The sequence below is a fragment of the Mustelus asterias genome, unplaced genomic scaffold (genome assembly GCF_964213995.1).
Source record: "Mustelus asterias unplaced genomic scaffold, sMusAst1.hap1.1 HAP1_SCAFFOLD_35, whole genome shotgun sequence".
In the NCBI taxonomy this organism is placed as follows: domain Eukaryota; kingdom Metazoa; phylum Chordata; class Chondrichthyes; order Carcharhiniformes; family Triakidae; genus Mustelus; species Mustelus asterias.
Genome location: NW_027590117.1, coordinates 5,143,979 through 5,171,089, shown reverse-complemented (window position 1 = coordinate 5,171,089; position 27,111 = coordinate 5,143,979). Strand labels below are relative to the sequence as shown.

Below are 27,111 nucleotides of genomic sequence, written 5' to 3'. Positions count from 1 at the left end.
GATCCCTGGAATGAAAAGCTTGTCATATGAGGAACGGTTGAGGACTCTGGGTCTGCACTCATTGGAGTTCACAAGGATGAGGGGGGACCTTGTTGAAACTTATAGGATACTGTGAGGCCTGGATAGAGTGGACATGGAGAGGTTATTTCCAAAATCAGGAAAAACTAGAACCAGAGGGCACAATCTCAGGCTAAAGGGACGATCCTTTAAAAAATAGATGTGGAGTAATTTCTTCAGCCAGAGACTGGTGAATCTGTGGAACTCTTTGTCGCAGAAGGGTGTGGAGGCCAAGTCATTGAGTGTTTTTTAAGACAGAGATAGATAGACTTGATTAATAAGGGGACCAGGCATTATGGGGAAAAGGCAGGAGAATGGGAAAGAGAAAAATATCAGTCATGATTGGCGGACCAGACTCGATTGTCCGAGTGGCCTAATTCTGCTCCGATAACTTATGGTCTCACACGCTGTATCAGAGTGAGTAAATCCCACACACACACACACTGTATCAGAGAGTGAGTAAATCCCCCACACACACACTGTATCAGAGAGTGAGTAAATCCCACATTCACACACAGTATCAGAGAGTGAGTAAATCCCACACTCACACACTGTATCAGAGAGTGAGTAAATCCCACACTCTCACACTGTGTCAGAGAGTGAGTAAATCCCACACTCTCACACTGTATCCGAGAGTGAGTAAATCCCACACTCACACTGTATCCGAGAGTGAGTAAATCCCACACTCACACTGTATCAGAGAGTGAGTAAATCCCACACTCACGCTGTATCCGAGAGTGAGTAAATCCCACATTCACACACTGCATCAGAGAGTGAGTAAATCCCACACTCACACTGTATCAGAGTGTGAGAAAATCCCACACTCACACACTGTATCAGAGAGTGAGTAAATCCCACACTCACACACTGTATCAGAGAGTGAGTAAATCCCACACTCACACACTGTATCAGAGAGTGAGTAAATCCCACACTCACACACTGTATCAGAGAGTGAGTAAATCCCACACTCACACACTGTATCAGAGAGTGAGTACATCCCACACTCACACACTGTATCAGAGAGTGAGTAAATCCCACACTCACACACTGTATCAGAGAGTGAGTAAATCCCACACTCACACACTGTATCAGAGAGTGAGTAAATCCCACACTCACACACTGTATCACAGAGTGAGTAAATCCCACACTCACCCTGTATCCGAGAGTGAGTAAATCCCACATTCACACACTGCATCAGAGAGTGAGTAAATCCCACACTCACACTGTATCAGAGAGTGAGTAAATCCCACATTCACACACAGTATCAGAGAGTGAGTAAATCCCACACTCACACACTGTATCAGAGAGTGAGTAAATCCCACACTCTCACACTGTGTCAGAGAGTGAGTAAATCCCACACTCACGCTGTATCCGAGAGTGAGTAAATCCCACACTCACACTGTATCCGAGAGTGAGTAAATCCCACACTGCATCAGAGAGTGAGTAAATCCCACACTCACACGCCGGATCAGAGAGTGAGTAAATCCCACACTCACACTGTATCAGAGAGTGAGTAAATCCCACACTCACACACTGTATCAGAGAGTGAGTAAATCCCACACTCACACACTGTATCAGAGAGTGAGTAAATCCCACACTCACACACTGTATCAGAGAGTGAGTAAATCCCACACACACTGTATCAGAGAGTGAGTAAATCCTACACTCACACACTGTATCAGAGAGTGAGTAAATCCCACATTCACACACTGTATCAGAGAGTGAGTAAATCCCACACACACACACGGTATCAGAGAGTGAGTAAATCCCACACTCACACTGTATCAGAGAGTTAGTAAATCCCACACTCACACACTGTATCAGAGAGTGAGTAAATCCCACACACACACACTGTATCAGAGAGTGAGTAAACCCCACACTCACACACTGTATCAGAGAGTGAGTAAACCCCACACTCACACACTGTATCAGAGAGTGAGTAAATCCCACACACACACAGTGTTAGAGAGTGAGTAAATCCCACACACACACAGTGTTAGAGAGTGAGTAAATCCCACACACACAGTGTTAGAGAGTGAGTAAATCCCACACTCACACACTGTATCAGAGAGTGAGTAAATCCCACACTCACACACTGTATCAGAGAGTGAGTAAATCCCACACTCACACACTGTATCAGAGAGTGAGTAAATCCCACACACACACTGTATCAGAGAGTGAGTAAATCCCACACACACACTGTATCAGAGTGAGTAAATCCCACACACACACTGTATCAGAGAGTGAGTAAATCCCACACACACACACTGTGTTAGAGAGTGAGTAAATCCCACACTCACACACTGTGTTAGAGAGTGATTAAATCCCCCCCACACACACTGTGTTAGAGAGTGAGTAAATCCCACACACACACACTGTGTTAGAGAGTGAGTAAATCCCACACTCACACACTTTACCAGAGATTCACAGTTCCTGAAGGAATCCCACACTCCCGCACAGTCCCTCTGTGGAGAACGGTCCCTCACACCCACAGTCAGGGGACATTTCCCGGTGGATCTTTACACACTGACAAACTGGCGCTGGAGATTCTTTGTAAAATGTATTTCCTGATTTAGTAAGGAGGCTTGTGATTGGCGGAAACACCTCAATCAGATTGGTCTGTTTTCATATTCACTCAAATGAATCCCTGATAAGTGACTGTAATAACTTTCAAAATGTCCAATCACAATCATTGCTTTCCCAATTCCTCATTAGCATAGTTCTGTGGGACTGTCTATTTAATCAGCGCTCGGAAGGCGTTTGCTTTTTTTCTGCGTGAAATTGAAGGTGGCTGATGAGAAGAAACCAACATCGAAACCAGCTCCCAAGAAGGGAGCGAAGAAAGTGATTAAGAAACCGGGAACAAAGGGCGGCAAGAAGCGACGAAAGTCGAGGAAGGAGAGTTACTCCATCTACATCTACAAAGTGATGAAGCAGGTTCACCCCGACACCGGCATCTCCTCCAAAGCCATGAGCATCATGAACTCGTTCGTGAACGATATTTTCGAGCGCATCGCGGGTGAGGCTTCCCGCCTGGCCCATTACAACAAGCGCAGCACCATCAGCTCCCGGGAGATCCAGACCGCCGTGCGCCTGCTGCTGCCCGGAGAACTGGCCAAGCACGCCGTGTCGGAAGGGACAAAGGCGGTGACCAAGTACACCAGCTCCAAGTAAAACTCCCCCATGGACTGAAAAACACCCCAAACACAACGGCTCTTTTAAGAGCCACCCACAATCTCTGTGAAAAAGCTGCGCCATCTTTTCCCTTATTGAGTGAATGAGAAATGTCTTTCTGGAGGATAGAGATTTGTCCCGTTCCGGAATGCTGTGAATGGGACTTCATATCCGCCCCTCACACACACTTTCACATTGAAGGGACAATCAAACTGAACTGAGAGCAGATTTTAAATCCCAGTCTGGGGATCGTCACGGACAATGGGCAGAAAAAATATCAGGAGGTAATTATTTAAATTTGATTATAACTATATTCAGAGTTTCACGACTCTGAATTAAATTATTATTTTTTTCTCGGGCGATCTGGGAGCCGCTCCCGGAACAGAGTAAAGGCGGGAATGAAGAGGTTATTCTCGGGCTGATCTGTTTATTCCGCAGCTTTCCCAGAGGGCGGAATCACTGAGATTTCTGCACACACAGGACCTGAGTCCATTGCAGCGCTTTTCAGATCTGTCTCCCCCAGGCCCTCCTCCTTCTCCGGTGACAAAGCTGCCTTGTTCCACCGGCGGGATAGAGTCAGGGATTCTCTCCGCACTTCCCATTGTAACATTCTCGGCCGCTTTCAGGGGATAGGATCAGAAATCAGCCGTTTCTCTCTGTCCCTGTGAAGCCTGTGTGAAGGAGTTGGTTGGTGATCTCTTTGGTTCTGCTTTTTTCACTGAGCTGAGATTTGCTCCGTTTTAAATTGCGGAACGGGGTCTGATTACCGCAGGTTATAGATAAGAGATTGAGAAATTCAAACTGTTCCTACAATAGCGCCAGGATTCTGTGAGGGAAAATACAATAAACGGATTATAAAGTGTGAGATTGAAATAGTTTCCTGAACATTCAGGCGTTCCGTTATTTTTTAATTTTTTCTGCACTGAAATTGGCGGGTTTTTCCAATTTGAAAATGTGAACCAATCAAACCCTCCCATTTCTTCGACCTGGCACTCCGATTGGTTAAGAATGTGATTGAAATGTGAGTGACCAATCAGAGCTAGAGTCTGGCTGCAGCCTCACAAACCGCTCACAATGATTATTAATAGAGATTAAACTGACGGAATCTGGATTTGAGATATTAAATGTACTTTGTTTCCCAGACAAATATTTGACAGATCCAAAACAAACGTGATATTTCCTCCACACAAGTTACAGGGGAAATTGTCGCCAACTCCTTCTCACACACAGTCCGTACATTGTCACTGACAGCTCAGAGACACAGACAGCTGATCAATTCCACAGACCCAAACAGCAGGAGAGACAGATGATGTGCCTATTTGACAGCTCGTTCTCGTACCAGAATGGTCGAGTGGTTAAGGCTTAAGATCCAATGGCCATATGTCTGCGTGGGTTCAAACCCCACGCCTGCTAAATGAATTTTTAACACTACAGTCTGCACCCTCTCCTTTCCTTCTCCCCTCTACTCTGTGAACGGTATGATTCGTCCGTTTTACGCAAGAAGCAATACCTTTCACTGTGTACCAATACATCAAATCAAACTCAGTGCCATTGATAGGGGGATCCATAAATCGCAGTCCAAATTCTCACCTAATATTGGATCATCACTGTGTGAATCCCACAATAGAGCAGCCACAGCTCCAAATTCAATATCTGATCAAACTGACAAATGGTTTTCGGTTAAAAGTTACACAATGCACCTTAATAATGTACACTGAGATTCGAGTTAAATACCACCCACATCAGGGGTTTAAAAGTGGCCCATAGTTTGTATCCTCACAAATACATTCATACAAAGCCTAATCTCAAATACATTCTCAGATTGAGATATTCTGAGAGCTCGTATAACCTGAGATACAAATTCAGATTCCAGTTGAAAACTCACCCAGGTTATGAAACTTAAAGTTACAACATCAATTTGATTACTTTGAATTGAACTATAGTTTATTAACTAATCCTAACTCCCCACTCACACTGAGCCAGATGGACGATACTACATGAATTCCAGACTGAGTTTCCTTTTACATTCATGTCAAAATTCTTCCTCAGAATCAGGCTGAGTGTCACAGATCAAATCAGTGTGAACAACCTGAGTGAAGCTTGCATAGCAATCCAGTATCAGATTGAAGGATACATTATCTTTTACAATTGTGTTCAGAGTGACACAGATTTAATGTTGGGCCGAAATTCACATACATTGTTTGCTTCAAACCTACCACATCAGTGGCCTGTTGTTTTGCTGGAAATTTATATAGAATGAATCCAAACTTATAAATAGATTGAAGATTACATGATGAATCCCATGCTCACATTGAGTCATAGACTCTGACATACACACGATAATTCTCAAACATGTGCTCAGTGTTAGATGAATGAATCTCATGCTGCACACACAGCACCAGGGACTGAAAGTTACATCTGATTATCACACTTACATAGCAGTATCCCAGACACTGAGTACCAGTGACAGATTCAGAATGATCCCACACTCACACACATTATGACAGTCTGACCAATACATATGATTTGCACCCTTTAGAAACAGCAGCAGATATACTCAGATGCTGAATGAACCCCAAATCACGTATGGTACCAGAGAGAGAAACATAAATCCTACCCTAATATTCCATCTTTGTGACAGATCAGAATGCCTGCCAAACTCATACAATTTCAGAGAATACTGAATACTGCACTCGTGTGGTACCAGAAAGATTCCTATTCAGAATTGTGTTTAAATGCATATACAATAGCACTGACTGATGGTCACACACACAAACACACACACGCTAACTGAAATGGAGTCTTTAAGCCAAAGGTAGATAGATTGTTGATAAGCAAAGAGGTAAAAGGTATTAAGGTTAGGCAGGAGTGTGGAGTCGATGTTCAAATCAGATCAGCCATGATGTTATAGAATGGAGGAGCAGACTCGAGTGGTCTATTCCTGCTCAGATTTTGAATGATCACACATGCTATTCTTAAGAGATTCAGAATGAGTCCCAAATTCACTTGCAGTATCAGAAAGTAACTGATAGACAAAATCCCTTGCTCAACTACTGTTCCAAACACAGGTTCAAATAATGATGCAACATGCATCCTGCAGCAAAAAATGCAAGATACATATGGCATATGGTACAGATATATTGCACCAGAGAATGACAGATACAGAATGAATCCAGCCACAATGAAGGAACAGCGATATATTCCCAAGTGAGAATGGTAAGTGACTTGGAGGGGAAGGTCCATTTAATGGTGTTTCCATGAGTCAACTGTTCTTGTCCTTCTCTAGACGGTAGTGCTCTTTGGTTTGAAAGATGCGACTGAAGGAACATTTGTGAGTTCCAGTAGCTCATCTTGGAGGTAGTAAGTACTGCTGCCACTGTGTGTCAGTGGTCAAGGGCATGTGTGTTTACAGATGGGATGTCAATCATGAGGGATGCTTTGTCCGGGATGGTGTCAAACCTCTTGAGTGTTGCTGGTGCTGCATTAACCCAGGCAAGTGGAGATTAATCCATCATACTCCTGATTTGTGCCTGGTAGATGGTGAACAGTGTTTGGCAGTCAGGATCTTTGTTACTCACCGTGGGATTCTGTGTCTCTGACCTGCCTTGTAGCCCTTGTATTACATCGCTAGTCCAATTGAAGGTAATCACAAAGATATTGATATAATTTCATTTAATGTCAAGGGACAATGGTTAGATTCTCTCTTGCTGGAAATGGTCTTTGTCTGGTACATGTGTGGTGTGATTGTTATTTGCCACATCTCAGCCCAAGCTTGGATACTGTCCAGTTCTTGCTGCATTTGGGAATCGTCTACTTCGGTAACTGAAGAGTCCTGAATGGTGCTAAACATTGCACAGTCATCAGCGAGCATCTCCAATTCTGACCTTATGGTGGAAGGGTCTGGGACAGTAACTTGACAAACTCGGGAAATGGTCTCCTGAGGATGAAATGACTGACCACCACAACCATCTGGCTTTATGCTGGATCAAGTTCCAACCAGTGGAGAGGTTTCCATGATTCCCATCGACTTTGCTTTTGCTGAGGATCCTTGATGCTGAACTCGGTCAAATCCTGTTTTGATGTCAAGGGCAGTCACTCTCATCTCATCTCAGAGGATAGTTAGTCAGTGGAATTCCCTTCCCCAGACAACAGTTGAGACTGGATCATTGAATATGTTCTAGGCTGAATTAGACAGATTATACAAGGGAGTGAATGGTTGCTGCAAAAGTTCGAAAAGTCGAATTGCAGCCACAATTATTTTAGTTATGATCTTTTTCCTTGGTCCATTCATAGGATGTGCGTATCACTGGCCAGCATTTATTACCCATCCACGTATCGAGTCAACCACATTGCTGTCGTTCTGAAGTCACATGTAGGCCACACAAGGTAATTTCATCAGATTTCCTGCCCTAAAGCACATTAGTGAACCAGATGGATTTTTCCAACAATGGTTCCATCGCCATCACTCGATTCTTATTTTCAAATTACTTTTTATTGAAATCAAATTCTACCATCTGCTGTGGAGGGTTTCGAACCTGGGTGCCCAGAACATTAGCTGAGTTTCCAGATTAATAGTCGAGCGATGATACCACGAGACCATCGCCTCCCTTCTTGAATGATGGTGCAGGACTGAGGGGCTGAATGGCCTGACTCCTGCCCGTATTTCTAATATGATAGTAACCGTCATAATTGAATCCATTTTATTTTCATCTAGATTTTCTCTTGATTTTGCTTTCAGCTGGCAGTTGTTCATCATTCTTCAATTCACACCTCCTTCAGACACATCTCTGTTTGCTGTTACTTGTTCCTTTCACACTCCCTTTAGCCTTGCAGCACCAATTATTTTATTACTTAATCACTCCTGCCCTCCACCTTGCTTTGGAAAGCACAAGACAAAAGGTTCCACGAATTTCAGTAATGAGGCAGGAGCAGGATTAATTAATAATCTGACAGTAAATAAACATCAAACACTGAGTGACCACAATATGTTAGAGGCAGACATTCAGTGCGAGGAGAAAGGACCCTCGCAGGTCACAGTTTTGACCTGAAGTAAGGCCGAGAAGGGTGAAATATGTTGTAAACCGAACACGTTAAAATCCGTCCAGCTATGAAGAGGCGAATCAAGGGAACAATCAGAGAGACTGAAAAAAGTATTTCATACAATGTGTATGCAATGTGCAAACCTGAAGAAAGGAAACTTCACTTTCTCAGTTTATGGTGATTTTGGGAACTGAATTTCATGTTTTAAACCAGTAATTAAGAAAAAAATAGTGATTTCTGTCCAAATAAGGATTAACTCTGTTTTTAACGTGATGCTGTGTCCGCTGTGCTGATATTCTTGTCCTTCTCAATAGTACATGTCACAGGGAGGACGCTGCTGCCCATATAAGCATGGTGGCTTACTGCAGGGTGCCCTGTAGATCAGAAATAGTGCAGCTAATATGTCTAAACTTCACTAGATTGTTTTCATTGAAGAAAATAGCTTTTTTTCTATTCGGACAATCATAGAGTGATGGTGAATAATTCAAGATCATTCGGATCATCACGCCTGTGTCAGCTGTTTGGGAGAAACGGGCTGAAAGGGAAAAACCTTGGCTTGTGTATCTTTGCAACATTTACAGCTTGTGTCCGTGTGTGAGTAAATGGCATTTCAGCGATCTGTTGCTCATTCAAATGTTAACTAGGAGCGAGAAGCGGAAGAAAATTACAGCATCCTGGGCGGAAATGTCAAATCATTTTGAAGGAGCCGCTGAGGAATTATTTTTGCTGTTGTTCAAAACGTAATAGCAGAGAATGGTTTCGATCCATCGACCTCTGGGTTATGGGCTCAGCACGCTTCCGCTGTGCCACTCTGCTCCACAATTAAAATTGCCTGCGAACTATTGTGAATGTGTCACAGGTTTTCACTTCCGTGTTCATCATTGGAGTGCATGCGCTCGGCTGCTCCCCCTGGCGCCACAATTCCACTGTCACCAAGAATGGAAAACACAGAAAGACACACAGACGAAGCGACAGATAGTCAGGATACACAAGATCACACACAGGCAAAGGAGAATGGACTGAGTGGTCATTAATGTAAATCCCAAGATGTCTCCTGTTTCTAACCTTCTTCTTGTTTAATTCTGCTTCCTCGTTTCTAAATAGATCCTCTGCTGTGGAACTGCGATCTCTGCTGTGGAACTGTGATCTCTGCTGCGGAACTGTGATCCCTGCTGCGGAACTGTGATCCCTGCTGTGGAACTGTGATCCCTGCTGTGGAGCTGTACTTTCTGCTGTGGAACTGTGATCTCTGCTGTGGAACTCTTTTCCCTGTTGTGGAAAAGTTCTCAGTGCTGTGGAACTGTGCTCGCTGCTGTGGAACTGTGCTCTCCGCTGTGGAACTGTGATCTCTGCTGTGGATCTGTGATCTCTGTTGTGGATCTGTGATCTCTGCTCTGGATCTGTGATCTCTGCTGTGGAACTGTGATCTCTGCTGTGGAACTGTGCTCTCTGCTGTGGACCTGTGCTCTCTGCTGTGGAACTGTGTTCTCTGCTGTGGAACTGCGCTCCCTGCTGTGGAACTGCGCTCCCTGCTGTGGAACTGCGCTCCCTGCTGTGGAACTGTGCTCTCTGCTGTGGAACTGTGATATCTGCTGTGGTACTGTGATCCCTGCTGTGGAACTGTGCTCTCTGCTGTGGAACTGTGATCTCCGCTGTGGAACTCATCTCCCTGTTGTGGAAAAATACTCTCTGCTGTGGAACGGTGCTCTCTGCTGTCAAACTGTGATCTCTGCTGTGGAATTGTGCTCTCTGCTGTGAAACTGTGCTCAGGGGTTACATTTTCCACTCTCCAAACTGCTTAGACTGTTAAAGAATGTAGAGAATGTTGGATCCATTCTTCCCATTGCCACTTCGTTTAGAACCCTGTGATGTAGATTATTGGGCTTTGGAGATTTTGCAGCCCTCAGTCCCATTAATTTCTCCAGCACTATATATTTTAGTAATATTAAATCCCCCCAATTTCTAGACCATGGTTCCCGAGCATTGCCGGGAAGTTATTTGTGTGTTCCTCCATGAAGACAGCATGAAAACATTTATTTAATTGCGCTGCCATTTCCTTGTTCTCCATTATAAATTTGTCCATATCCGAATGCAAAGCACCTAAATTTATCTTTGTTATATTTTTTCACATACTAACATAAGCTTTAATAGTCCAATTGTCAGCGACTTGCAAGTTCACTCTCGTACAGCATTTTATCCCTCTAACCAATCTCTTTGTCCTCCTTTCCTGAAATAAAAACTGTTCCCAATCCTTCGGGTTTCAACTTTTTCTTTCAACTTTATAAAAATCATCATCATATCTAATAATACCTAATTTTATTAGCCATGATTGGGTCATTTTTCCTGTTATGTTTTTGCGACTGAAGGAAATCTACAACTGTTACAATGCAAGCATTTCTTCCTTAAATATCAGACACTGCCTATCCACCTTCGTGCCCCTTCATCGAGTTTCCCAATCTATTTTAGCCAACTCACCTGTAATACATTCTGAGTTTCCTTTGTTTAGAGCTGGGACTTCAGTTTAAGCTTGGATTTGAATCTTTGTTCTGACTGAAGACAGGTGTTTCACAAAGCAGACACTCAATCTATCCAACCCAGAGCAAACCACATTGTGAGCATTGAATGTATTCTACAAAATTGAAACATAAAACGTTCAGATACATCAATATTTCTCCTGGCCGTATAATTAAGGTCTTGAACAATGCGTACTGATAATGGAGCTTTCCATTTGAGAAATTCTGATATTTCTTCCTTTTTCCTCAGCCACTGATCTCCCCACTCTGTGGCTGACAGCATACTCATCTATGTCTGCTCTTGTCCCACACCTCTGCTCTCACCCCGTCTCTATATTCTCTGTATTATGATAATGCTTCCTCCTTTAAATTACCAACTTTTTCAATGGATTAGCTCTCAGCATTTTTACCACCTCTAGCTTGTGTGATGCTGTCACCAAACATTCCTTCCCCTCCGAATACTGCAGTCCTTTCCTAACAGCTTCTATTTGTCGTTTTGACTTTCCATGGCACCTGTCAAGGTGCAACAACAGGCCTTTTACCTCTTTTCTCCTCATCAGAAACCCCCTCAATGAATCCTACTGGACTTATCATTTAAATGTAGTGTGCTGTATTTGCTGCTCACAATGTACTCTGCTCTACATTCTGATGACAGATGTACAGATTGTGGAACATTTCCATTCAGTCCACAAGTAGCACACTATTTGTGATAATTCCTATCATTTTAATTCTGTGCTTTGCTCACACTGATCATTCTGTCCTTGGTCTTCTCTAGTGCTCCAATGGAACTCATGCACCCCTCTTGACGACACAGTGCTCACTATCTTTACTTGTACTCTTACTATTTCCTTTAGACTGTTTGCCATTTTATGCGCGTGTGTTGCACACAATCACAAACCTCCCTTTTGGTTTTTTTTTGCCATCTGCCGTTCTCCGTAGCATTTTCTTAAAATCTTCGATCACATTTGTAACTTTCACCAGTGCTGATGAAAGGATGTTGATCTGAAAGTTTAAACCTGATCACTATTTACCCCCGCAGGTGCATACTTGTTGTGTACATCCAGATTTTCAAAATTAAGTTTGTACTTCCAGCATTCATAGTTTTTGATGTCTGTAGGCACGTTAACATTGAGGGGGGGTAGTTATAGAACCGATGTCAGGGGTAGGTTCTTTCCCCAGAGGGTGGTGAGGGATTGGAATGCCCTGCCAGCATCAGTAGTAAATGCGCCTAGTTTGGGGGCGTTTAAGAGATCCGTAGATAGGTTCATGGACGAAAAGAAATTGGTTTAGGTTGGAGGGTCACAGTTTTTTTTTTTAACTGGTCGGTGCAACATCGTGGGCCGAAGGGCCTGTTCTGCGCTGTAATGTTCTATGTTCTATGTTCTATGTTCTAACAGGAGTTTTCATGGAGGTGTTCAAAATCATGGACAGCTTTAATAGAGTAAATTGGCATAAACTGTTCCTGTTGCATGAGGACATTGATTCATTATGATTTGTTAAAAAAGTAAAGATATTGTGAGCAAACACATGTTTACTTACATAGGGAGCTAGTTTCTGTAAATCCTGAATACGCTGTCTAAAAAACTGGGGAATCTGATGCAAAATTTTTTCAAAGAGCAGTTGGAGAAAAACCGTTTGAAAGGGCGAATTTTAGGGCATAAAGAGGAAATGGGGCGGATTCGCTACGAAATCTCTGGCAGAATTCCGATGGGTTTAAATATAACCCCATATGCTGTGTGGAGTTTACACATTCTCCTCGTGTCTGCGTGGGTTTCCTCCGGGTGCTCCGGTTTCCTCCCACAATCCAAAGATATGCGGGTTGGGCTGATTGGCCAGGTTAAAAATTGCCCCTTAGAGTCCTAAGATGCGTAGGTTAGAGTGATTAGCGGGTAAATATGTGGGGGTAGGGCCTGGGTGGGATTGTGGTCGGTGCAGACTCGATGGGCCGAATGGCCTCTTTCTGCACTGTAGGGTTTCTATGATTTCTATGATATGCTGTATTATTCCATGAAATGGTGGGCAGTGTAACCCACAATGCACCGCGAGCGTGAATACGGTCTATCTCAGTCAGAATGATCCGCACTGCGCAGGCGTCAGGAGGCTCCGCCCCGGAGCGGAAGCTGAGCGGAACTGTGCACGCGCAACAACGGCGAGTCTCAGCGGCTCTCAGAGCCGCCGGGCTCGGCGGACGTGCAGCGAGGGAGCCGGGGGAGCGGCACCATGAAGCGGATGGTGCAGCGAGGCCATCCTCACCGCCCCATATGGAACAGTGTGAGTGAGAGGAAACAGAGAGCAGTGGTTAATGGTTGTTTCTCAGACTGGAGGAAGGTTTCCAGTGGAGTTCCCAGGGCTCGGTGTTAGGAGCCCTGCTCTTTCTGATATATATTAATGACACACACCTTGGTGTACAGGACACAAGCTCAACATTTCCACACGCCACCAAACTTGGAGGCATTGGCAGCTGTGAGGAGGAAAGTGGGAAACTTCAAAAGGACACAGGCAGCTTGGTGGAATGGGAGACAAGTGGCAGTGAGGAAAGTTCCAGCACCGATTGTCCTGCAGCTGCCCCTGGGGAGCGTGCCCACTCTCAGTGCCTGGGCAAGTCAGTGTGTTGGATAGAGCGCTTTCTGGGTGCAGATAATTATTTTTATTCATTCATGTAATGTGTGCGTCACTGACTTGGCCAGCATTCATTGCACTAATTACCTTTGAACTGAGTGGCTTGTTAGGCCATTTCAGAGGGCATTTAAGAGTCAAACACATTGCTGTGTGGTTGGAGTCACATGTAGGCCAGAAGAGGTCATGTGGGCAGATTTGCTTGCCTAACGGGACATCAGTGAATCCAGAGAGTTTTTACGACATGGCCATCATTAGACCTTTATTTCCAGTTGTTTATTGAGCTCAAATGTCACTCTGTTGTGGTGATATTCAGGTCCCATTGCATTACTCTGGATCATGGTCCAGTGACAATACCACTACACCATTAATTCCTCATGTGGGAATTAATGGCTGCTGCCATTCACAGACATCAGTACGTGTTTTAATGCAAGCCAATTGTCAGAGAGCTGAAACATGAACTCTGTTTCTCTCTGACCTGCCTGACCTGTTGAGTCATTCCAGAATTTTCACTTTGTTTCAGATGTTCAGTATCCACATGATTTTACCGGTGAAATATTGCAGCTGTTCAGAAAACTGAGGCCTGAAATAGACAAATGAAGACCCCTTTGGAATGAGGGTGGATGTTCTGTGAAGGTACGTTCTTGTTGGCTGGCTTTGAACTGGAGTGTTGATGGAGGAAAAGCTGATGGCTTTAAACCTGAGTACATTTGAGACCAGTCGAGCCCAAACATTTCTCATCAAAGTTTCCTGAACAGGAACAGAGACTGGCAGAGACATTGCACTCTCATATAGAATAAATAATCGACAGCAAATCAGTTCTGCACTCATATGCAGTATCAAGCTTGAGTTAATTCCACACTGAAATACTGGAACAGAGCCTAACAGAGAGTTAGTCCCACATTGACATCAAATCAGAACATAAGAAGCAGGAGTAGCAGAAGGCAGTTTGTTCTTTAGGGTTCCCCCACCATTCGGTAAGATCATGATTAATGTGATTATGGCCTCAACTCCATTTAATTGCCTGCCCCATAACCCTTGTCTCTCCTGTAGATCAAAACTCTTTCTAACTTAGGATGGAATCTGTTAAATTCCACAAATTAAGGACATTTTGAGGGGAGAAATTTCTTCTCATCTCCATCTAAAGTGGGGCATACTTTATTTTTATCTGTGTCCTCTAGTTTTAATTTTGCCCACAAATGAAAACATTTCTCTCGATATCTACCCTGTCCAATTCCCTCAGATCCTTCAATGTTTCAACCTGATCATCTCTCATTCTTCTCAACTTCTATGAGATCGGCTCAACTTGATTGAACTTTCCTCATAAGATAACTCCTTCATCTCAGCAATCAGCCGAGTGAATCTTCACTGCCTCCATTACAAGTATTTTCCTCTTTAAATCAGAGAAAACCTTTAAACTCAGCAATATCATGTATTTGTAGCAACATTTCCCTACTTTGATACGCCACATATGTACTTATAATTAGAGTTATTTCCTCCTTTTCTGGATCAATCTGCTGTATCTCCCCCTCTATTTAAATAATGTTCTGCCTTCCCATCCTTCCCACTGAAGTGGAAAGCCTCACATTTTCCCACATTGTATCCTACCTGACAAATTTGTGTCCATTCACTTAACCTCGCTATATCTCCTTACAGACTCTTTGTGTCCTCCTCACAACCTACTTCCCCACCTATTTATGTATTGTCTGAAAATTTTGTGATGGTCTGTCCCTTCATCTGGGCCATTAATATAGATTGTAAATAGCTGAGAACCCAGCACTGATCCATGTGGCTCTCTGCAAGCAGCAGTTTGCTAAGCTGACAGTGACCCACTTCCATGCAGTAACAGAGACTTACAGACAGTGAGATAACTTCACACATTATTATTGATAGATAGGGAGTGAATTACACATTCAGATGCAGTAACAGAGATTGACACAATGGTAATTCCAAACAAAAATACAGTGATGGTGATTAAAGGATAGAGAATCAATTCCACACTAACATACAGTAACACAGCCAGAGTTAATTACACATTCAATTCTACTGAGCAAGAGTTAATGCTACATTCATACACAATAACCAAGACTGACCGTTAATTCCACTCTCACATGCTATAACAGCGATGAACAGAGAGTTAATGTCCCACTCACATTCAGTAATAGTGAATAACAAATACAGATTTAATTCCATCCTCGCATTCACTAATATAGATGAACTGATGTAATTCCATACTGAAACACATGAACAGAGAATGGCTGACAGCGTTAATTCCACACTCACACACAGTAATAGGTTGAGAGAGTTAATTCCACACTCTCTCACAGTAATAGATTGAGAAAATGTTAATTCCACACTCATGCACAGTAATAGATTGAGAGAGAGTTAATTCCACATTCAGACACACTAATCGATTGAGAGAGAGTTAATTCCACACCCACACACAGCATTAGATTGAGAGAGAGTTATTCCATGTTCCCACACAGTAATAGATTCAGAAAGAGTTAATTCCACACTGACACTGAAATAGATTGAGAGAGAGCTAATTCCACACTCTCTCACTGTAATAGATTGAGAGAGAGTCAATTCCACATTCACACACAGGAATAGATTGAGAGTTAATTCCATGCTCTCACACAGCAACAGATTGAGAGGGAGTTAATTCCACACGTACACACAGTAATAGATTGTGAGAGAGTTAATTCCACACTGACACAGGAATAGATTGAGAGTGAGTTAGTTCAACGCTCACATACAGTAATAGATTGAGAGAGAGTTAATTCCACACTTTCACACAGTAATAAATTGAGAGAGTTAATTCCACACTCGAACACAAAAATAGATTGAGAGAGTTAATTGCACACAGACACAGTAATAGATAGACAGAGAGAGTTAATTCCACGCTGACACTGTAATAGATTGAGGGAGACTTAACTCCACACACATAGTAATAGATTGAGAGTTAATTCCACACTGGCACACAGTAATAGATTGGAGAGAGAGTTAATATAGGGCTAAAAGGGGTCACAAAAAATAATTGCCCGGCAGGATTAAGGAAAATACCAAGGCTTTTTATACATATATAAAGAGCAAGAGGATAGCCAGGGAGAGGGTTGGCCCAATCAAGGACAAAGGAGGAAATCTATGCGTGGAGCCAGAGGAAATGGGTGAGGTATTCAATGAGTTCATTGTGTCAGTATTCACCATAGACAAGGACTTGGTGGGTAATGAATCTGGGAAAGGGTGTGTTGATAGTTTGAGTCATGTTGAGATCAAGTGTTGGGGTTCTTGAGGAATATTAAGGTCGACAATTCCCCAGGGCCTGATGGGATATACCCCAAAATACTGGGAGAGGCAAGGGAGGAAATTGCTGGGGCCTTGAGAGAAATGTTTGTATCCTCACTGGCTGCAGGATTTACTGCCACTTGGAAATTAGTGGATGTATTTGCGAGAGGCAATATGGTTTTGTGAAGGGCTGGTCATGTCTCACTAACTTGATCGAGTTTTTTGAGGAAGTGACGAAGATGGTTGATGAGGGTAGGGCAGTGGATGTTGTCTACAAGGACTTCAGTAAGGCCTTTGACAAGGTCCCTCATGGCAGAATGGTGCAGAAGGTGAAGTCGCATGGGATCAGAGGTGAGCTGGCTACATGGATACAGAACTGGCTTGGTCTTAGAAGACAGAGCGTAGCAGTGGAAGGGTGCGATTCTGAATGGAGGACTGTGACATTTGGCGTTCCTCAGGGATCAGTGCTGGGACCTTTGCTGTTCGTAATATATATAACTGATTTGGAGGAAAATACAACTGGTTTGATTTGTTAGTTTGCGAACAACACAAAGGTTGGTGGATTTGCAGATAGCAATGAGCACCACAGAGGATACAGCAGGATATAGATAGGTTGGGGGCTTGGACGGAGAGAGGCAGATGGAGTTTAATCTGGACAAATGTGAATTAATGCATTTTGGATGGTCTAATACAGAAAGGAAATATACAGTCAATGGCAGAACCCTTAGGAGTATTGATAGGCAAAGGGATCTGGGTGAACAGGTACACAGGTCACTGAAAGTGGCAATGCAGGTGGAGAAGGTAGTCAAGAAGGCATACGGCATGCTTGCCTTCGTCGGTGGGGGATTGAGTTTAAAAATTGGTAAGTCATGTTGCAGCTTTATAGAATCTTAGTTAGGCTGCATTTGGAATATAGTGTTCAATTCTGGTCGCCACACTACCAGAAGGATGTGGAGACTTTGGTGAGGGTACAGCAAAGACTTACCAGGATGTTGGCTGGTATGGAGGATATTAGCTGTGAGGAGAGGTTGGAGAAAATTGGTTTGTTCTCTCTGGAACGACAGAGGTTGAGCGGCGACCTGATGGAAGGCTACAAGATTATGAGGGGCATGGACAGAGTGGACAGTCAGAAGCTTTTTCCAATGGTGGAAGAGTCAATTACTGGGGGGCATCAGTTTAAGGTGCGAGGGGCAAGGTTTAAAGGAGATGTTTGAGGCAAGTTTTTTACACAGAGGGTGGTGGGTGCCTGGAACTCACTGCTGGGGAAGGTGGTTGAAGCAGATACAATAGTGAGTTTTAAGGGGCGTCTGGACAAATACATGAATAGGATGGGAATAGCAGGATATGGTCCCTGGAAGGGTCGGGATTTTAGTTCAGTTGGGCAGCAAGGTCGGTGCAGGGCCGAAGGGCATGTTCCTGTGCTGTAATTTTCTTTGTTCTTTGTTCTTAATTCCACACAGACACACAGCAATAGATTGAGAGAGAGTTAATTCCACACTGACACAGCAATAGATTGAGAGAGAGAGTTAATTCCACATTCATGCACAGTAATAGATTGGGAGTTAATTCCAAGCTCTCTCTCAGTAATAGATTGAGAGAGAATTAATTCCACACTGACACACAGCAATAGATTGCGAGTTAATTCCACGCTCACACACAGTAATAAATTGAGAGTTAATCCCACACACGATACTAGAATGAGAGCTAGTCAATTCCACACTCTCACACAGTCATCGATTGAGACAGAGTTAATTCCACACTCACACACAATAATAGATTGAGAGAGAGTTAATTCCACATTCGCACACAGAAATAGATGCAGAGTTAATTCCACACTGACACACAATAATAGATTGAGACAGAGTTAATTCCACGCTCACACACAATAATAGATTGAGAGAGAGTTAATTCCACATTGACACACTGTAATAGATCGAGGGAGAGTTAATTCCACAGTAACGCACAGTAATAGATCAGAGAGTTATTTCCACACTCTCACACTGTAACAGATTGAGAGTTAATTCCACACACACACACAGATTAATCGGTTGAGAATGCGTTAATTCCATACTGACACACATTAATAGATTGCGAGAGAGTTAGTTGCACTGACACACCGTAATAGATTGAGACAGTTAATTCCACACTGACACACAGCAATAGATTGAGAGAGAGTTAATTCCACATGGACACACATAAATAGATTGAGAGAGAGATAATTGCACATTCCCACACAGTAATAGATTGAGAGAGATAATTCCACACTCTCACACTGTAATATATTGAGAGAGAGTCAATTCCACATTCACACACACTAATAGATTGGGAGTTAATTCCACGCTCACACATAGTAATTGATTGAGAGAGTTTTAACTACACACTGACACTCACTAATGGATTGAGAGAGAGTTAATTCCTCACTAACACAGTGCAATGAACTCTCTCTCAATCCATTACTGTGTGTTAGTGAGGAATTAACTCTCAATGTATTGCTGTGTATCAGTGTGGAATTAACCCTCTCTCAATCTATTACTGTGTGTCAGTGTCCAATTAACTGTCTCAATCTATTACGGTGTGACAGTGCAATGAACTCTCTCTCAATCCATTACTGTGTCACACCGTAATAGAATGAGACAGTTAATTGGACACAGACACACAGTAATAGATTGAGAGAGGGTTAATTCCACACTGACACACAGCAATACATTGAGAGTTAATTCCACACTGACACACAGTAATAGATTGAGAGAGAGCTAATTCCACACTCTCTCACTGTAATATATTGAGAGAGAGTCAATTCCACATTCACACACAGGAATAGATTGAGAGTTAATTCCATGCTCTCACACAGCAACAGATTGAGAGAGAGTTAATTCCACACGTACACCCAGTAATAGATTGTGAGAGAGTTAATTCCACACTGACACAGGAATAGATTGAGAGTGAGTTAGTTCAACGCTCACATACAGTAATGGATTGAGAGAGAGTTAATTCCACACTTTCACACAGTAATAAATTGAGAGAGTTAATTCCACACTTTCACACAGTAATAGATTGAGAGGGAGTTAATTCCACACACGAACACAAAAATAGATTGAGAGGTAATTGCACATGGACACAGTAACAGATAGACAGAGAGAGTTAATTCCACGCTGACACTTTAACAGATTGAGAGAGAGTTATTTCCGCACTCTCACACGGTAATAGATTGAGTGAGAGTTAATTCCACAGTCAGACAGTAATAGATTGAGTTAATTCCACACACACACAGTAATTGATTGAAAGAGAGATAATTCCACACTCGCGCACAGTAATTGAGAGAAGGTTAATTCTACACTCACACGCAATGATAGATTGAGAGGGAGTTAATTCCACATTCAAACACAGTAATAGATTCAGAGAGAGTTAATTCAATACTGGCACACAGTAAAAGATTGAGGGAGAGTTAATTCCCCACTCGGACACAGTAATAGATTGAGATATAATTCCACACTGACACACGGTAATTGATTGAGAGAGAGTCAATTCCACATTCACACAATGTAATAGATTGAGAGTTAATTCCACAGTGACATTGAGTAATAGATTGAGAGACAGTTAATTCCACATTCATACAAGTAATAGATTGAGGGACCGTTAATTCCACACTCTCACACAATAAAAGATTGAGAGTTTCTTCCACACACTCACACAATGATCGATTGAGAATTAATTCCACACACTCTCACAGTAATAGATTGAGAGAGAGTTAATTCAACACTGACACACACGAATAGATTGAGACAGGGTTAATTCCGTACCCACACACAATGATCGATTGAGAGAGAGTTAATTCCACACTCTCACTATGAAGCTCAGTTAATCAACACATACATTTTCAACTGGGCCATTGTCACATTGTCTAGTTTGGTAAAGCCAGAAGTACAGTACTTATTTACTATCTCTGCCATACCCTCTGCTGCAGTGAGCAGTTTACCCTGCTTGGCCCTTATGAACCCCACTCTATCCTTCACTAATCCTTTACATTTAATATGTTTGAAGAACATGTTATGATTTGTATTAGCGCAGCCTGCTAACATTTCCTCATGCTTCCTCTTCATTATTCCAGCCTTAGCCTCTCTCCTGCATTTTGAGCTGTTTTTCCTGATTTCTATTGCTATTATTATTCCAGCATGCATCATATGCCTCTTTTTTCTTCCTTATTTTCTCGTTAATAACCTCAGACATCCAGGATACCCCAGCTTTGGACACTGCATATGTGTGTCTGGTGGCTATGTACCTGGCTGGCATCCCATTCAACTCAACTTTGAAAGTCTCCCATTTGTCAACCACTGTTTTATCCTCGCAATTTGCCTCATTTGCCACATTTTGCCCTCACTTAATCTATCTGTTTCCTTTTGAAGCCTCCTTACGTATACTTCACAATTAATTTCTTATCTATCTTTATGCTGTCAGCAAATTTAGCAACGGTACCTTCAGTCCCTTCACCCAAGCAATTTTTATAAATTGTAACAATTTGTAGCCCCAGCATGAATACACCACTCATCAGATCCTGCCACCCAGAAAAAGAACCATTTGTGCTAACTCTTTTTGACCTGTTAGCTAGCCAACCATCAATCCATGCCAAAATGATACGCCCAAAACCATGAATGTTTATTTTACACAATAACCTTTAATCTGGCACTTTGGCAAATGTCTTCTGGAAATGTAAGAACAGGACATCCACCGGTTCCCCATTCACAGCACATGGGCCTCTTTCAAAAAACTCCAATAATTTAGTTAAACATGATTTCCCTTTCAGAAAACCATATTGACTCTGCCTGATTGCCTTGTATTTTTTCCAAGTTGTAATATCTGTAATATCTTTCAGAATAGCTTCTAACATTTTCCCGATGACAGCTGTTAGGCTAACAGCCTGCAGTTTCCTGCTTTCTGTCTCCATCCCTTTTTGAATCAAGGTATTACATTTGTCATATTTCAACCTAATGGAACATTCTCCAAAGTCAGGGAATTTTGCAAAATTAAAACAAATGCATCAACTATCTGATTCGCCACTTCTTTCATGTCCTTCACGAGAAGTCCATCCGGACCCAGGAATTTGTCAGCCTGTCGACCCGACAATTTGCTCAATACCCCTTTCCCTGTTGATTGGAATTTTCCTGTGTTCCTCCCTCCCTTCCATTTGCTGGTTTACAGCTATTTCTGGGATGTTACTTGTATCCTCTATGGTGAACACCAATGAAAAATACCTGTTGAATTCATTTGCCAATACCCTGTTTTCCATTATCAATCCCCCAGTTGCACTTTCTATAGAACCAATGCTCACTCTGCTAACTCTTTCCTTGTTCAACTATCTCCAGAATCTCTGACTATCCACCTTCATATTACTGGCTACTTGTCAGCTTCAGCTTGGAAATTTCCTGATAAACGCAGCTTTAACAATTGTTTGTGGACAATTCAACATTTCCACCATCCTCTGTAAAGAAGCTTTTTTTCTGAAATTATCCCTGAAATGCCTCTGTCATTTTACAGTGAGTTTCCCCATTCAGAGCCAATAGTTTATCTCTGTGTACCCTGTCAAATTATTCATTGTAAACATCTCACTCACATCATCCCTTAATCTTCCATATTCAGGTAATGACAGGACTTGTTTTTGCAATCTGTCCTCATCATTTGAGTTTGGTATCACTGGTGAAATTCTGTTGCTCCCACTCCAAGGCCAATCTAACCTTCTTGAGGTGTGTTGTCCAGACTGAACGCAGTGATCTAAATGGGGTCTAAACAAGAGTTTTCTATAACTGTAGCACGAGTTCCAATTCTTCATATTCTATTCGCTTTGTTACATTATTTTTTACCTTCCTGTCCACTAGCTGATAATGATGTCTGTACCGGCTCTCTGTTCCTCCACAGTTTCTTGCATCTCGCCACAAACATAACCACTCTGCTCTATTACATAACAAGGAAATTTCAAACTTAATGTGTTTCCCAAAGATAATCTGTTACTGCTCCATCCCTAATAACGTTTTCCGTTGTTCTTTCAGCCGGTGTAAACCTAGAGAATGGAAGGGAGGAAGGAAAAATCTTGCTGCCTTTTTCCCGAATCCTATTTGATCATCATTCCAACAACAATTGGGTCAGGAAATCTAATTGGTTTTCCTCTGGGTGAATCATAGAATCCCAACAGTGCAGAAGGAGGCCATTCAGCCCATCAAGTCTGCACCAACAACAATCCCACCCAGGTCTGATCCCCGTAAACCCACATAGTTATCCCGCAAATCCCTCTAAACTATGCATCCCGGGACACTAAGGGGCATTTTAGCATGGCCAATCCACCTAACCTGCACATCTTTGGACTGTGGGAGGAAACCGGAGCACCTGGAGGAAACGAAGCAAACACGGGGAGAGCGTGCAGACTCCACACAGACAATGACCTAAGCCAGCAATCAAACCCAGGTTCCTGGCGCTGTGAGACAGCAGTGCCACCCCATAAACTTCTAATTTGCCCCATTAGGAATCCACCCCATTGGGATTTGAACCCAGGTCTCTGGGTTTCCAGACCAGTACATCCATCCTCTGCCTCTTTCCTCTTCTGAAAGAGGAAAGGGCTCCTGTTTTCTCCCACAGTCCAAAGATGTGCAGATTAGGTGAATTGGCCATGCTAAATTGTCCCTCAGTGTACCCGAACAGGCGTCGGAGTGTGGCGACGAAGGGATTTTCACAGTAATTTAATTGCAGTGTTAAATGTAAGCCTACTTGTGACTAATAAATTATCTTTTAAACTTTCGTTTGTGTCTCCTGTCCTGTAATCCAAACACTGACCCAGAATTCACTCAGCCGCCTTCGCTTTGTGCTGAAAGCTGTTATTATTCTGTTATTTTCACAGCTCCTAAATGACCTCATTAGCGGCTGTTTTTCGCGGGAACGGTCCCTTCTCTCAATTCCTGAAATGTTCATTGATTCATCATTTTATTCACAGTTTTTCTCCGCAGGGTAACATTCCGGAGTGGGATTATTACAGAGCGGAATAAGGACAGTGTGCGGACTCGATCCGGCTCCCTGTTTTCAGTGAAGGACACTGGGTTCTGATTGAAGACAAAACGGAGTGTTTTCCTTCTGGGAATGCTGTGAACAGGGATTGATTCCCGCCCAGGACAGTTAGAAAGCGATAGGAGAATGAAACACTTTGAAAGAAAATGTTAAAGCCGCGCCTGCGATTGGTGACGGGAAGAGCTGAATAAAAGCAAATCAATGGAAGGGATTTGAAATCTCTGACTAAGGACGACATTGATTTGAATTCGCTCCTTTCCCACAATGAAATTGGCGGGCTTTTGGAAATGGACAAATTCTCTGCTTCTGCCGGTTGTTGTGGGGAAATCCCGCCCTCTTCTGTTTCCAGTGAGCTGATTGGTGAAGAATATAGGCAAATGAGATGAATAGAGCAGCGGCCAATCAGAGGAGCTGTCAGTTTATAAGAACAGTCAATGCTGGAGAAATTGCTGATTCTTTGTGAAAGTGTTTGTGAGATTGTGCAGATGTCTGGAAGAGGAAAGAGCGGCGGGAAAGCTCGGGCCAAGGCCAAGTCTCGCTCCTCCCGGGCTGGACTGCAGTTCCCGGTGGGCCGTGTTCACAGGCTCCTGAGAAAGGGCAACTATGCTGAGCGTGTGGGTGCCGGAGCCCCGGTCTATCTGGCTGCTGTGCTCGAGTATCTGACCGCTGAAATCCTGGAGCTGGCCGGGAACGCGGCCCGGGACAACAAGAAGACCCGCATCATCCCCAGACACCTGCAGCTGGCCGTCCGCAACGACGAGGAGCTCAACAAGCTGCTGGGAGGGGTGACCATCGCTCAGGGCGGGGTGCTGCCTAATATCCAGGCCGTGCTGCTGCCCAAGAAAAGCAGCGCTGGGACCGCGAAGAGCAAGTGAAGCGGCCATTCTTTAATCTGATAACCCAAAGGCTCTTTTCAGAGCCACTCACTTTATCTGAAAAAGGGCGATCTCGTGTCTATCGGTCAGTTTCTGCACTGCTATTCACAGTACAGCTGTTTCCCGCTTTGTTCTATCAATCCGTACTATTGACACATACAGTTTATTGGGGAAACCATCCCAGTGAACTGAAATGATCCTATTTCCAATATAATTGCTTTAAAATGTGATAGTCTGCGAGGACATTCATCGGTTTTCAAAGTCAGTCACTCGATCTGGAAAAGTGTTAATTATTGTCTATGCGAATGTTCCTGCAATGGCTATAACGGTGTGAGTGGGTTACTGTTGGGGACATGCTTCATATTCTGAACTTAATTGACACAATTTTCAACACTCGCTGCGACTCGAAACACGTGCGAAGAAAGTGGATTTGCGGAATTATTGCTCGGAAACTGAAATGATCGCAGGTTTAATAAAATCATAGAATCCCTACAGTGCAGAAGGAGGCCATTCGGCCCATCGAGTCTGCACCGACCGCAATCCCACCCAGGCCCTATCCCCATTACTCCATGCATTTACCCTAGCTAGTCTCCCTGACACTCAGGGGCAATTTAACATGGACAATCCACCTAACCCGCACATCTTTGGACTGTGGGAGGAAACCGGAGCACCCGGAGGAAACCCACGCATACACGGGGAGAATGTGCAAACTCCACACAGGCAGTTACCCAAGTCGGGAATCGAACCCAGGTCCCTGGTGCTGTGAGGCAGCAGTGCTAACCACTGTGCCACCGTGCTGCCCCATACTTTAAAATTAAATTGCGGTAGAATTGTTAACGGCATAGTTTTTACTCCAACCATCAAAGGATTGGAGATATGAATGACCTCAATGCAACGGAGGGTTAATTGTAACATTGAGAGGTTTCAGTTTTGGAGTCCTGGGAATATTCTGTCCTGGGAATTCAAACACTAGAATCGTTAGCAGGAGATCGTAGCTCTTTCATTTGTCGAGTTGGTGGCTCTTAAAAGAGCCGTTGTTGTACTTGGTGCTGAAGCCGGGGTTTAGGCGCGTTCCCCGCGGATGCGGCGGGCCAGCTGGATGTCTTTGGGCATGATGGTGACTCGCTTGGCGTGGATGGCGCACAGGTTGGTGTCCTCAAAGAGCCCCACCAGGTAAGCCTCGCTGGCCTCCTGCAGGGCCATGACGGCCGAGCTCTGGAAGCGCAGGTCTGTCTTGAAGTCCTGAGCGATCTCTCGCACCAGGCGCTGGAAGGGCAGTTTGCGGATCAGCAGCTCGGTGGATTTCTGGTAGCGGCGGATCTCCCTCAGAGCCACAGTGCCGGGTCTGTAGCGATGAGGCTTCTTCACTCCGCCCGTGGCTGGAGCGCTCTTCCGGGCAGCTTTGGTAGCCAGCTGTTTGCGAGGAGCTTTCCCTCCGGTCGATTTGCGCGCTGTCTGCTTGGTCCTGGCCATTTTCTGAGAGGATTCAGCACAACCTGTGACACAAACTGTTAATACAGAGTCTGTCCTGCTGCCGCCTTTTTAAACTCTGTGAGGGACCGCCCCCAGCGGGAATTGGCCCAGGAAGTTTCAATCAAACTCTGATCAGCGAATTAATGTCTGTAACTCAGGTTCTGATTAGTTCAGTTGTTTTCTTAACCGCCCCTTTCAGAAATTCCGCCGTTTTCTGTGCAGGAAATAACCGTTTATATAAAATAAGTCTTCATTCCGTCCTTAATCAGATAATTCCCAGAAACATTGAAAATTTGAAGTCTATCTCCCTGCACTTAGTGCTTTAGACCCTTTCCCCGCTCTCTGGGCTGTTCATTCCCAGAATCTCCCGCTGTTCCACTCGATCCCTGTCCCTCTGCTCTCCAGCCCATTCAGATTTCCCCTCTCCTGTCGCTTGTAACATTCCCCGCCGTTTTCGGGGGCAAGGATCAGAAATCAGTCGCTTCTCTGTGTCTCCCTGAAGCCGGTGTGAAAGGGGTTGAGTTTGTTGTTTGTTACAGAGAGTGACTTCATATTTGTCCCGTTTGATATTACTGAATAGAGTCGTTTGCTGCCCGTGGCGGACAAATGTTCACAAATGAAACCTCTTGTAAAATAATCTTAGAGCAGAATATTAATTGAGAATCTATTTTTAATAAGTTAAGAATTTGTCTCAATTCCCTTTCCCGCGCTGAAATTGGCGGCATTTCCCCCAATTCAAAATTTCTGCTGGTTGACAGTTGAAGCCAATGATTGGCTCAATGTTCACATTCGATGCTCTGCGATTGGTTCAGAGCTGCGAATGCGGAGAGGATGGCCAATCAGAAGCAGGCTGGGGTTGGAGCGGCTCAAACTGCGGGAATTGCGGGTTTGTGAATGACTGAGCGGAAACTGATCAGTTTCACAAAGCCTGTCAGTTTCAGTTCAGGAAACAACCGTCTGGGGGCAAATAGCATCACAACTGGGACTGGTTCCAGTGAACGATTCACCGGCTGCTGCTACTAAACTCCGCT

The 27,111-nt window shown here is 43.6% G+C and overlaps 2 protein-coding genes and 1 pseudogene across 2 annotated transcripts; 2 read left to right on the top strand and 1 right to left on the bottom strand.

The window, feature by feature from the left end:
* The window catches only part of LOC144482251 (histone H2B pseudogene), a 47,445-nt pseudogene extending 24,110 nt beyond the window's left edge, over window positions 1–23,335 (top strand).
* An 882-nt stretch (window positions 23,336–24,217) lies between these two features.
* LOC144482302 (histone H2A-like) lies at window positions 24,218–24,607 on the top strand. Its single transcript, XM_078201484.1, has one exon. The coding sequence runs from the start codon at window positions 24,218–24,220 to the stop codon at window positions 24,605–24,607; it is 390 nt and encodes a 129-aa protein (XP_078057610.1).
* A 1,062-nt stretch (window positions 24,608–25,669) lies between these two features.
* Window positions 25,670–26,080, bottom strand: LOC144482250 (histone H3). Its single transcript, XM_078201438.1, has one exon. The coding sequence runs from the start codon at window positions 26,078–26,080 to the stop codon at window positions 25,670–25,672; it is 411 nt and encodes a 136-aa protein (XP_078057564.1).
* Window positions 26,081–27,111: the final 1,031 nt, after the last annotated feature.